Below are 14,196 nucleotides of genomic sequence, written 5' to 3' on the forward strand. Positions count from 1 at the left end.
GTCTGATCTGCATTAGCAGAGTTATTATTAGAACAATTAAATTAATTTGCTCACTAAGAAGTCACACCTCCTCACTGTGCAGGGCTGTAGATCGTTCCCTCCCTTGCTGTTTACTAGAATAAATTAAGCAGAGGTTGAACTAGGCCACACGACGTTGGTTGGCTGGATTTAGTTGCTCTTCATAATTTGTATATAGAATACTTCTTGTTGGCATTTCTCACTTTGAGTGCAAATGGTTTTTGCTTTCATTATGGCAGGAAGACTTGTGTTTGGGAGCTGAAACACAAATGCAATATGTATGCCATATGTTCACGCGACTAAATGATTCACTAGACGGAGGCCACGATTTGTTCTCCATATGCTTAAATCCTCAAGCGTTGCATGACTGCACATAATGTAAAATGCAGAAAAGTGTGTTTTGTAAATACTGTTTGTCAGTGAACAGGCAGCTCAGCATTTATCCTAAAGTTAGTCTTACGCTTCACAACTGTTCCTGAGAGCAGAGTTGTCTTACATTTATCCTCTATGACTTTGTAACACTGGGCTTTAACTCTCCAGAGGCTATCAGTCACTCATTAAAACACTGAACGTAATCCTTTAAAGGATCCCCATCTCAGTGCACCGCTGCATTATAAAATTTCAGTAAATGTTCCCCCCACCCCACTATGAATAATTAAAGGGAAATTGAAGATTGAACTTGAGCCCGAAGCACAATAGGCATTTGTTTTGATCTGAGCTTTTCAGATTGCAGCAGCAGCACCAGGCTTTCTGGTGCCATTAGCCAATACCTAAAATATCAGGTCTGGGGACTTTATTAAAGTTCTGTTTTAAGCACACTGGAAACGGCAGTACAAGGTCAAAACATGCAATGTTAATCTCATTCTGTTTTTTCCCTCAGTAGTTAAGTAGTGCTCTTTATTTTTAACTTTTTTACTTCTACCTTTTACTAGAGTTTTATGTGATAGACCAACCTAAATAGTATATTAGTCATAATGTTCTAAAATGCACTTTGTAATCTTGCAGGTCCCTTTTGCAGTAAATGTAGTGAAACCTTTACCAATTCATCTTTTCAAAATAGGTCAAGATTAGTCAGATAGGATGGAAAGTGTCTTTGCACATTTATTTCAAGTTTTGAAAAAAGATTCTCGGTTGAATTTAGGTCTGAACTTTGACTATGCCATTTCAACAGATGAACATATGTGATCCAAGCCAGTGTTTCTCAATTCCAATCCTCAGGGATCACAGCCCTGCATGTTTTAGATGTTTCCCCTCTGCTACACAAGTGTCTTGAATAGGTGGGTGATTAACAGGCTTCTGCATCACTTGGTGGCATACAGAGGAGGTCATGCATGTTTGAATCAGGGGTTTGAGAACAGAGACACATCTAAAATAAACAGGGCAGTGGTCCCTGAGGACCGGAATTGAGAAACATGGATCTGAATGAATCTATTGTAGTCTTTACTCTTTGCTCTGGATCATCGTTATTGTGGGAAGGTTAAGAGTTTACTATTTAAGGCCGTAAGGATTTAATGATGGCTTTCTTCTTGCCACTATTCCAGTAGAGTTGTAACTTGACAAACCTTTAAGGGTTTATGGGGTAGTCATGCTTGCATTTCTACATTCTAAATGTCAGCTTCAGGATTGCTTAAGTTCTGTCCTCAAGAGCTCCACCCTTTAACTTTTAGATGCATTCCTTATCTAGCAAAAATGAATTGTTCATTACCAGTCCTCTGCAGAGCTGAGTTACTGCTTGTCAGGCAATTCAGCCTTTTGACTCAAGTGTTTTAGAGCAGGAATGCAACTAAAAGCATTCCTGCTCTACATGCAGGAGTTTTGAGACATTCTAGCCTTAGCATTGTAGCAAGAGATTGCCAGAACACGAAGAATCTTAACAGTGCTGTTCTTCTACCTTTTCTCCCATCAGGTAGAGGGAGGTTCTTCCGCTTCCGTTTCCCAGCCTTACCGCTACTGGGCATCAGCAAGCAGTCCCTTCCTCAAGAGGACCCAGACGCGGTCATGGTGGACTCTCCTCGACACAGTGATGGCTCGGTGGTCACACGCGACTACCAACTCCCCACCACTCGCGAGAGCTGCAGTCCATCCTATGCCAACGACACTCGCGCTCTCATCGGCCCCAGCCATTGTTCAACGCCGGTATCGGGCCCCTTAGACCACTCATCCCCCAAGGGTCCCTGGAATCGGATGTACCAGGGCCAGGCCGTTGCCCAGACCCAACACCAGAGCCAAGAAGACACTCTTACTGCAGCGCCGTCAATCCCGGGCCTCACTCCGACTGCCTCTAGAGAGACCGTGTGCAGTATTCGTAGAGCCTCTTCTGTACATGACATTGAAGGCTTTGGCTCCAAGTACAAAACTACATTCAGGGACAGGCATGCCAGTGAAGGTAAGTTTTACCCAACTAAATCCACTATTAGTTGATTGGTTACTAAGGCAGTTACTGTAGTCTGTGGAGAAATTTTTAAATCTCAGTAGGAGCTGAATTTTTATGCCTGAACTAGTAACCAGCTCAGTCGCAATCAAATTAGCTGCCGGTGTAAGTTACTGCCCCTGAGAGTTGGAATATTCACAAGAGTCACTCTTAGTTCTTCAAAATTTGTTATGATGCAGCTAAATAACACTAAAAAAAAAACAACTGGAAACATAGCTAAGGCATGTGCTGGTTATTACTTTCAAGAGCAACTGAGATGTGCAGAACTTTAGGGAAAAAGTCTATGATAATATGAGAAGAGGTTGCTGAAGGTAGGTCAAGAAGAGAAGTGGCCCTTCTACAGCAGCAGTTAGGTTTCACAAAGACAAAGAGCATCCAAGTGATGTTTGTTTCTCGAGTGTTGATGGAGAAGTGTAACAAAGTCAGTCTCCATTGCGTCTTTGTGGCGTTAGAGAAAGTACATGATAGGGTGCCAAGGAAGAAGGTCCTGTGTTCAGAAGTCAGGTCTAACAGGGATCATTTGTGAGGGTGGTGAAAGTCATGTTCTAGGACAGCTAGACAACAGTGAGATGTGAGGTAAGATGAGTTGAAAGTGCTTCCTTGTTTGCAGTGATGATGTATAAGTTGATAAAAGACCAGAGGGAGCAGTCCCCATGGATTATAATATTTGCAGACAACATTGTCATCTGTAGTAAGAGTTCTAGAAAGAAGGGAGCTGGGAGTCAATGGAGAAAATAAGGAAATGATTTGTGAATGAGAGGGAAACGCAATGTAGCTTCAAGTGCTAGAGGCATAAAGCATGGATGAGTTAAGTGCTGGGGTCAAACATTCATAACAAGAGGCAGCGCACAAGACGGATCAAGAAGAAGGTGCAGGCAGCATGAATTGGATAAAGAAAAGTGTAATGGGTAGTTAAAGATCAGTACCTGCAAGAGTTGGAGTAAAGTTTTACAAGATGGCATTATTATTGGATCTGCTACTATGTTGTGCTGTTAAAAACACTTTAATAGGTTCAGCTGAGACGGTTTGGGCATATAAAGAGGACAGATGGTGAATATTTTGTCAAAGGATTATTGAGTGTGGTGGCAGGAAGGTAGAAAAAAGAAGACCACAGAGGAGGCTCAGAGATGTACTGAATGATGATGTAAAATCCTAGAAGTTATTTGCTGTATGAGAGCAAATAATAATCCTAATTTTAAAAAGCAACATCAGAATGTTCCAAAACTCTTACAGGAAAAAGCTCTAAAAGTAAAACAGAAGCAAAGCCCTCCCCAACATGTGCACATCAAATATGTAGATATTTTGAGACTGCATTGAAATAACACTTTAACTGATGAATACTAACTAAATTTTGTACATAATAAATTGCTCCTTTAGATTGTCACAGGGTAGGGTAGGTAGGACAGAAGAGAAAGGTCCATAGGATGAGATAGAGGCCAGTAATCCACTGTGGAGACTGCCTGAAGTGGGAAGAAATAGAAACTCAGTGTGCTTTCAACGAAAAATAATTTAACAATGATTAAACTTAATTTTACATACAAACATGAAGATATTTAAATATTTATTGCCAAAAGAAAACTTGATAATTTGTCTTCTTTTTTCACCTGCAAAAATGTAAAAATATGCATACTGTGTGTCACTGATCATCTTTAGATTTCTGTCATGGTCATTTTTCCTCTAAAGTTGATAGTTAAAGTGCAGATTCAGCACAATCAGTCTACTTCACCCATTAAGTGTGATTTTCATTGTAGTCTCAGAGAACAGCTGACACACTGATATGTGCGCTTCACTCCAATGAACTCTCCATAGGCCGTGATTTCAGGTCTGATGCCACATTTATTCCTATTTCTTCACTCACCTGCAGTTCCCCTGTCTCTTTCCTCCTCAGACAATGGTCGCAATATCAAAGGTAACCAACAGCAGCTTGCTGCATCCTGGACTTATGCTTCTTTTGGCACGCCTGTTGGACAAGACATGTATAACGCGCAAAGCCTGCTTCTTTGCATGAATTTCTCCACAGAGGATTTCTGTTGAATGCAAATGCCTTTGTGGATGACTGACAGTGTGTTTGTAAGTTCTCGAAAGACTGGCACAGCACTAATTGACGTAGTGTGAGTGTACACGACCGGCCTGACCCTCGCCAGTCGCTCGGGGAGGGCTCAGTAAAGAGAACACACACTGACCCGTGCACGCGCATGCATGAAACAACACTTTCTATTTCTCTCCTGCTTGTTGTCTATTGAAGGAAATCAATGAAGCTTTCCGCGGTGAAACCTCCCACTGTCTTTAACCTCAGTTTTTTTGTTTTTTCTCTGTGCACCCTTTGAATCTATGCTGCCACATCTAAATGAATAGAAACCTGGCGGTGTTTCCATTTAAAGTCGATACACACACACACACCCACACACTACACAGTTATTTAAAAAACAAAAGCTTCACAAACACACTTCTTATTCTGGATTTTATAGGACATGCTACTTATTTGCTGCCTACAGCAGTTTATTCATACACACTTTCAGAGGTTCAGCATTGTGTCACATTATAACCACAAACTTTAATGCATGTGTTGAGTATTTATACATGAGAGACAAACACAAAGCAGTGCATAACTGAAGTGGAAGCAAACGGATCCATGGTTTAAATGCTTATAACAAACTGAAAAGTATGGCATGCATATGCAATCACTTGATTTCAGCTTTGGGCTTCCAGACATGTTTTTTGCCCTTTGCTGTTTCCAAAATAGTGAAAGCTCAATCAAATTTGAAGAGTCTGTGAGCAGCAGTTGGATTTATGTTTGTATAAATTCAAACATATGATTATCCTTTAATGTAAACTATGGCAGCCCAGGTTATTTGTTTTATCTGGTTGTCCTACTGGATACTAAACCTTTTTCACGGTATCAATTTGTTTGCAACATTTAAGATGTTTTTCTATGACTGGCCAACAGTATTGAATTATATCAGCCTGCATTTAAAATCTCCAACATAAAATAACAAATACTCCACTCCAGAGTTAAGTCCAGCTCCATATTTCTATCCAGCAGCGCTTATATCCCTCAAGCAGACCTGTTGGTAAATAATAAATCAGTCTGCTGCTCTCGCATACCTACTGTTCTGAGTAAGCTAACTTGATCAAACCATTTCTAACATTCCTCACTACAAAATAAGTAACAAAAGTATGCACGATGCTGATATTGTATTGGATAAATATCGGTATCGGCTGATATTCAAAGCTGCAATATTTGCATGGTAGTTGAAGTGAAAAATTTGAATCGGGACATGAAAGCCATGCATCTTACTTGCACTTTATACTTATGCCTACTTTGAAACACCACTTAGAATCCCATTAAAGTTCAAAACTTGTGGTTGCAGTGTGGCAAAATGTAGAAAAAAGCCTGATTCTTTATTTACATTGAACATTAAGTTCTAGAAGTGTACCTGGCAGTATCAGGTCTCTAATTTCGTTATCGAAGAATCAGCCAAAGTGACTGTCTGATAATAGCACAATGTTGATGTTGTTTACACCCATGACCCTACAGTCCAATCAGCGTCCATAATCCCACTTTCCCCTCTACCTCCTATTTCTTCTCTCCCCTGGTCTGCTAGTATCGCGCTCCTGGATGGCTGGGGGTATGGCTTCAGCTTTATCTTTTAAGTTATTCTTTATGACTGCTGTGATGTACCCTGACTGTGGCATGCATTGAAGCTGCGCATGCAATCTCTCACCCTCAGCTGTCTGTTTCCCTGTCCTTGACTCTCAATCACTGTAACATTCTTGGTGAAAAGGGAAGCAAAGCAGAGCAGCCTTCCTTTGCTGGCTCACACAACTGAATCAGCAAGTCTGTTTTTTCACTTTCGATCATTCTCATTGGGCCACATGTCGGTGTGCGTGTCTGTATGATGGTGTCATATTCTTGAAGAGTTGTATGCTTTTGTAGGAGGCCAGAAACTTCATGTCTGCTAGGCAGTTCTTTTTTTAAATGGTGTAAAATCCTGGAAAGTATAACACGCTTGGATAAGGAAGCATTACATAATGGAAGTTTACATAATCTCAACTTTGGCATGGTTAGTCATATTAAGTTTGGCCTTTAATGATTTATTTGGACTGTTTTTGTTGCTTTTTTTCAGGGTGGAAGATTATACAACATTTAATTTTAATGAATTTTAAAAACAACATTAAGCGTGTAAGTTTGAATCGGTGGATTTGTGTAATCCACATGGGGTAAAATTCACTCAAATAATTTGATGAAGGTTTTCAAATTTGTGTTAACTTCTACATTCAGATCTTTCACCCAAAGGATCACAGACAAACCAGAACTGGGTGATTTTTAGCTTCACTGGCCCGTCTGAAACCCAAAAATCCACCGCACCCTAAATGCTAACACGTCGCCAAGCAACAACACTCTTCAGTGTGAACGTTGTTGCTGAGGGAAGAACAAGACTCAAAGTTGTTTATGTTCAATGTCAGTGAGGTGTTTAAAATGAAGGCAGATTGCATTCAAGGTTTAGGAAGCTATTTGAATGTTTTCTATTGTTGATTGTTTATTTATGCTGCTGCAGCACAGAGACTTGGGTGGTGGCTGGAAATTTTGCTCCTTTGTCGTTTTATACTTCTACAGTTGTCGATTTGTGCCAGACTTTGTGTGGTACAACAAGAAGTGACACAGGAAGTGGATTTGAACAGAATCTGTTCAAATAAATCAATAAAAATCAATAAACCATGAAAACCTTGATGCCCATGATGAGTCTGTGTAAACTTCTGACTGCAAATGTATGTTCAAGCTCCATCAGACAATGACTTGTTTTCAGTGTTGGGTTGCATTCTTTGATTTTTGTCCTGACAGTTGACATTACCTTTTAATGAGGAGCTTTAAGCAGCCTGTTAATTCGAGATGGGTCAGTCAGAGGGTGTAGAGTTTGTATTTCGGTGTCTGTCTGTAATATCAGTGTTGTGTTGTGGTTCCACATACACCAACAGCGAGGACCTCTCCATTCTCACTCCCTGTGTCACGACACAAATGACCCAGCCCGGCTGTTTTCTGATGTCCACAGTTCACAATCCTAACAAAAATCTGGGCCACCGTCGATCGGCGCAGTCCTCACCCCATCGCTTTCTCTTTCAGGGCCACTCAGCCACATCAAGTCCAGCCTGCTGGGCTCCACCTCCGACTCCAACCTCAACAGGTACAGCACCATTAACAAGATCCCCCTCATCACCCTCAACTTCTCTGAAGCCAACAATGAAAAGAAGTGTCCCTCCCCTCCTTCTTCTGAGAAGACCATCATTGCCCCAAAAGTCAAAGACCGCACACATAATGTCACAGACAAAGTTACACAGGTAGGGTTATGGATTTTCTTTTTTTCTTTTTTTTAAACGGGGGTAACGTTCCTTTTTAGTGAAATCTTGAGCTCTGCCAGCAGTAACAGTGGGTCTCATTATGATACCACAAGTTTGAAATCTGTTTTTTATGTAAAATGGATTTTTTTAATTTATTTTTTTACTTTACATCATGTTATAATGTTATTCCCTCATCAAAAGTGTGACTTTGATTTTTTTATGCACATTTGGGAAGTCCTTTAATCTCCCATGGCAACCATCCATAAAAACATTGTTAAAGGGTTAACAGAGGAACGATGCTGTGATGACTTCTGGAAGCGAGAGTGTTGGAAAAAGCAAGAGTTTCTTAAAGAGACAGAAGCCTAATTTCAAGGCATGAAATTATGAAGTAAAATTTAATCTAAGTCATATTTGATATATTCTGCATTTTTCTAAGAACTGAAGGTAATAGTGTCTTGATTGTGATATAAAATGGCACTTTGTGGCTGGAAAACAGATGTTGAAATTCACAGGATGACAGAATCTGGCTGTGAATTTCATTTTTTACTTCAGTTACTTATGAAGTAAAGTCAAAATTAATTACATTTGCTTTCTTTTCTGTTTCATATATTAACAAACTGTAAATACTTTTTGCTTCCCTATTTTTAGTAGTTTGTGTCATCGGGATTGTGCTCGACCAGCACAAGGTACTGCATAGTTGAAGAAAGTGAGGGTAAAATGCCTCATTTTTAATTTTTTTTTAACTAATAAATCTAAAGAATTGTAGCATGGACTTGCATTCAGCTTTCTTTTCTCTGATTCCACTGGATTTTGTCTTCACCTAATTAGTAAATAGAGACCATTAGACTTCCACTACACAAGTTCGGCCATTTAAAGGACAAAATGAAAGTCATTGTTGAAAGAAAGCCATGAGAAGTCCCATTTACAGTTTACCACAAGCAATAGATACATGGAAGAAGCCGGAGTATGCTGAAGGAAACAAACCAGACTACAGTGGGTAATCTGATGTGGGCAGATTGAATCCACAGTCTCATCTGTCCGCTTTGAGTCTGAGGATACTTAATTGAAACTTAAGGGGGCTAATATGTAAAAACCGCAGAGGTGTCTTTCATTTGCAGTGAACAAGTTGGGATACTCTTACAGCTGCCAGACAGCATCCACAGCTTCAGGCAGATTTCTAGAGTTACAGTCGCGTACGGAGGTCATCACCTCGGTTCCTGGCAGGATTGAGACCAAACACCAAGCAGTGTAAAGCGATGTATTACAAGGGGTAGGTCAGAGCTTCCTCCAAACCACAAATTCCATCTCAGTTTTGCATTTTTATCCATCACCAGTATAACGGATAGAAGACAGAAGAAGTTGAGCCCTGTCTGCACTCAGACCACCTCAGATAGAGGCCATAGACAACATCTAGAGGCAACGAGAGGGCAACCTGGTGTATCGTACTGTTTGAGAATTGATTTCAATACTACAGTTAAATGAAAATGATACACCGTTTTGTTTTGTTTTTAAGTTTGACATGTATTTTGCATTCTATTCTCCTGGTTTATTCCCATATAGAGCCACCTTTTACTTCAATTATCATATTTTCCAGACTATAATCTAAATTGTTTGTCAGGTTGTTACTGTAAAGATGGCTGAATTCAAATGAATTTATTTAGAAAATGATTGAAAACCAATCATTTTCCTTCTCTTCAAACTTATGGATTATAATTTGTTTTGGGCTATCATGTGAAATCTCAATAAAATGATTGAGATTTGAATTTGGACAAGTTCAAGGGGGTGTTAATGTCTTTGCCAGGCACTGTTTCTGGTATGGAGATGTACCATCAGAGAGATGGTGCTATGTTTCCATCATCTTGAGTTTAAGAGTATAATCAGTTCTCTAGAACCCATGCTGTGAAGAACACAAAGAGACAGCAGATGTCTTGAAACCAACTCTGGACTCCCGCGTTCATCTGAAGCTACGATCAAGGTTTTGAACAGACATGCTCTCTGCTGGCCTTGGCCGCCTTGCTGATTATCACAGACAGATGGAGGGTTTACCCAAGAAGCTGGTCAGCAAAGACAGAAAGCGCCCTCGCAGCATCCCACAATGCTTCCCAACATTTTGAACGTGTCGGTTTGTATGTTTTATGCCCACATGAACCTCAGATGCCTACTGCTGTCCAACTTTAAATTCCTTGGCTTTATCTGATCCTTGAATCCTAAGAATCATACAGTCTTTCTGACAGAAGAGCCCAAATAGACCCAAAGAAGGGGGGGAAAGCTGTTGTTCATTTGCATTTTTTTAAGCAATTAGAAACAGAAGCTTTTCATTATCCCACAAGAGTTTGAGCATAGCTAAACTAGGTACAATAAATAATTAAGGTGGTATATTTTATTTAGACAAAGATTGGCTACAACACCCTAATCTAGAGCTGTAATTCTGCCAACTATCTGGCTCCTCTCAGGGTTTCTACCAGACGGAGGGATAATGTCTCCATATATACTGATGGCTAGTGGAGTTTTAGAGAATTGTCATGTTGTCTTGAATTTGACTTGAATGATTGTTGATTGGAAGGAATTCAATCTTTAGTTTAATGTACAGAAGCTAATGAAGCTTATCTGACCTTTACCAGACTCTAAATTGTAATTCCTGTTGGACTCAAGTGTTAGGGTATTTTCCAGTAATGTCAAAATAAGAAGATGGCAGAAATTGTCTTGGAGAAGCAAATTTTGCTACTCATCAACTTGAGAATCTTGATAAGGTAAATTTTAACAGTTTGAAGACCGACAGATGACTTGCAAGAATAAAATATATGCAAACTCCAAAATCACCCTGAAGAGCTTCTTTCCAGACTATTATCCCGCTAAATGTTAGTTTCTAATTTTAAAAAAATTGACAGATCGAATCGTCCTTCACTAGCATGCTTTTCTTTTTAAAGAAATAATAAAATGATATAGATTTGCAAAATTTTGAATCTGAATGAACAAGACCTTTGAACTAATCCTTTACAATTTGGGATCAAACTAGATCTGTTTGGTGAGAATGTGTAGCGTCATGCTTAAGGGAAACTAAGCAAAAATTGTCAGGCAAAAGACTTTGTAACTGTTGGTGGTGGAGGATTCATGATTTGAGGTAGTTTTTCAGCAACAAGTCTTTGCGGTCAATAATTCTAGATTCTTGAGTCGGACAGCAGATTTTTCGATGCGAACAGGGAAGCCATTTTGTAAACAAGACTGAGCTGAAAATATTGTAACATAAATTTAAATCCTCTCATTTTATTGGAAGCAACGTTTTTTGGAGGAACATTTTCTGCACTAGTAAGTTGGACTTTTGATTTGAACACACTTCCTTTTGTTGTGTCAAGATTTTAGATGGACCACAAAGCACCAAATCGAACTTCTGGTAGCTTCAATTTGACAAAACAATTATGTTACTGGAATTAAAGCAGCAAGTCTGACTCATGAAATTAGCCCTTACGCTGATGAAACATTACTCTTTCTAAAAAATGTGGAAACTTTTTTGGCATTAAAACTTATAAACATGGTCTTATTTACCTTACATTATTCCATCATTAGACCACTAACCAGTGTTTAGTGGTCCAACAGTACCAATAAACATTGAAAACATAAAAATACTCCATAAGAAAGCAATATAATCAGTTATTGCTACTGAAATTGGTCCTTCAAGCAATGCTGACTACATAGGGATTCTTAAATGATTTTAGTACTTGCGGACAGAGCAAATTATTTTGATGTTCACATTTCATATCATGAAGGACTTGGAAAACTGTCCTTTCTTTTTCCCTTAGCTTAGATTTTCCTGCAGCTAAACATTGAGTTGGATCACAATCAAAATAGGCATTTTACACTCCAATCTTTAATAAAGTGGAAGTTTGATGAATAATAGAACACATTCACTTCGTCTGTCCTTTGGTTTCTGATTGATTTCAAAGGTTATTCCACACAGAGGGTAATAGCTTTTGACCCTGTCCAGCGCTCAGGATGGAGAACTTTCTAATGGCCATTTCAGTTAATAACACTTCAGCTGCCTTGGTGCTATACATCATCCCTCTTCTCCATCGACCTTTCTGCCTTTATAATCACTGAGATTATAAAGGTGGCCAGGAATAAGATAAGGAAACATCCGAAGATGATGAATGCCAAATATATTCAGTTTCAATTCCCAGCTTTATCACTCACAGTAACTGTGTCTCTGTCCTTCTGGTCCTCATATGTCCCAATCCTCTCTGTCTGTGATACTTCCTTGGACTTCCATAATTACTGCTGAAGGAGTCAATGCCTGAGGATTACTTAGGAAACTTAAATGAATAGCTGTTTCCCCTACTTGAGCAAATTATTACCTCAAACCAAATGAGAATGTCAGGTGAAATTGACCATGTTGATGTTGGGAGTTACTAGGGTAAATATTACAACTACAAAGATGGTCATATTGTCTGATAATTACACCTTTGTCTTTCATGCAACCTTCCAGATACAGAGTCTTGCTACCATATTGATACTCCTTGAACTTTCCCACATTTTGTCACCTGAATGCCTGGTATTGCAATTGAATGCATTACACCACTACAAAGTGGTGCATAACCGTGAAGTGGAAGGGAAATGACTTTCAACATTTTGGAGGAAAAAATGCGACAAGATATGTCATTTATATTCGTCTCCCTTTGACACTTCTGAACAAAATCAGTGCCTTAAGAAGTCGCCTTATTGATTATAAGTAAGTTTTCTGCGCTCCGTGGCATTTTGATCATAGGGCGAAAAGTTCAGTTTCATCTAATCAGAAAAACGTCTTCCATAAGTTTATTCAAAGTAAAGGGGGAATAGTAAAAATATAGACCTTTTTTTTAATGTATTGTTTTTGTAAGCATGTTTTAAGCCATGGATCCTCTCCATTTTACCTGACAATTATGCTGTACTTTCCCATATAACCGCAATAAAATATGTTGATGTTTGCTGTTATAAAAAGGTTAATCTTGTAAGACCCACTGTTGTGTTGACCTCAGCCAGGAAATAGCTCAGCTGCAGAGAGAAGTTTTTTCTGGAGCAAGAGATTATGCAAACAGAGGAAACCAAAAGACAGAATTTGTAAAAAATAATTTACAAATACTGACTTCAGTTTTTTTAATCCATTCTTGGAGATTGAACCATATTGGATAGAAATTCTATTGAATTCTATTGGATAGAAAAGTTCCTCCCACAGCGTCATACTCTGCCACAACTTGAAAAAAACCTTGAAAAGCCTCTGTGACTCAGTCTGCCAAAAAGAAAGTAAAATGTCTTTTCATATTTTTGGAAGATCATTAAAACATCTAGAACATGTGTACATTTCATTTTTATTCATGTTTTTACAAACTCATTTTTATGTAAAAAAAGAAATCTGAAAACATTTTGATATCCAAGGTACTCCCACAAAAACAATCTTCAAGGTGGAATTTTTTTGACTTGATTGAAATGGTATAAGTACTTTTGCAAGTCAATGCACAGCTGGAAACTGAAAGATATGTGATGCTTATATAACGGTTACTCAGGAGCAGCTGGATCAGGAATAGCTTATTCTGTCTGTCTAATATGTTAACATTTCAGCTGCAGCCGCCTCACTCGAAGCATTTTTTAATCTTTTACTTAACAGATGATTTATATAAGCATCATGCCTAGAATATTTTGCTTGCCAGATCATTTTTAATTTGCATTTTTCCTGCACACCATATATACCCCCGTGAGATTCCTCATGAAGAAATGTCTTTAACCTTTTATTTTTCTGTCCAAACTCTTGCAGTTACTTGTCAGCAATTTTTTGTTTTTTTGTTTTGTTATATTTGTGGAAACTCTGGTGCAAACAATTGACTCTAATAAGAAATCATTGCAACAAATTGATAAGTGATAGTATCTCCTCAGGTTCTGTCTCTGGGTGCAGACGTGCTGCCTGAGTATAAGCTCCAGACTCCACGCATAGACAAATGGACCATCCTCCATTACAGCCCCTTCAAAGCAGTGTGGGACTGGCTCATCCTGCTGCTGGTCATCTACACCGCCATTTTCACCCCCTACTCTGCTGCCTTTCTCCTCAACGACCTGGAGGAGCAGAAACGACGGGTGTGCGGCTACTCCTGCTCTCCGCTGAACGTGGTCGACCTCATAGTGGACATTATGTTCATTGTGGACATCCTAATAAACTTCAGAACCACTTACGTCAACTCCAATGAGGAAGTGGTGAGCCATCCGGCCAAGATTGCCATCCATTACTTTAAAGGCTGGTTCCTCATAGACATGGTGGCGGCCATCCCGTTCGACCTGCTCATCTTCGGCTCAGGGTCAGATGAGGTGAGAACAGACAGAGGCTGGTTAGTAAACAACCAGAGATTATGTTGATTTTTCTCTTTGTTTTTTCGCTACATTTTTACAGC

General features: G+C 39.2%; 1 protein-coding gene across 1 annotated transcript in view; it reads left to right on the plus strand.

The window, feature by feature from the left end:
• The window catches only part of LOC106917580 (voltage-gated inwardly rectifying potassium channel KCNH7-like), a 60,179-nt gene that overhangs the window by 28,041 nt on the left and 17,942 nt on the right, over positions 1 to 14,196 (plus strand). The window contains exons 4-6 of the mRNA XM_088014517.1: positions 1,925 to 2,404; positions 7,572 to 7,786; positions 13,688 to 14,113. Of these exons, the coding sequence (XP_087870643.1) occupies positions 1,925 to 2,404; positions 7,572 to 7,786; positions 13,688 to 14,113 (1,121 nt within the window). The remainder of the gene's footprint in view (positions 1 to 1,924; positions 2,405 to 7,571; positions 7,787 to 13,687; positions 14,114 to 14,196) is intronic.

This window comes from Poecilia mexicana, unplaced genomic scaffold (genome assembly GCF_051168715.1).
Source record: "Poecilia mexicana isolate PSO_F unplaced genomic scaffold, ASM5116871v1 scaffold_2, whole genome shotgun sequence".
In the NCBI taxonomy this organism is placed as follows: Eukaryota; Metazoa; Chordata; class Actinopteri; order Cyprinodontiformes; family Poeciliidae; genus Poecilia; species Poecilia mexicana.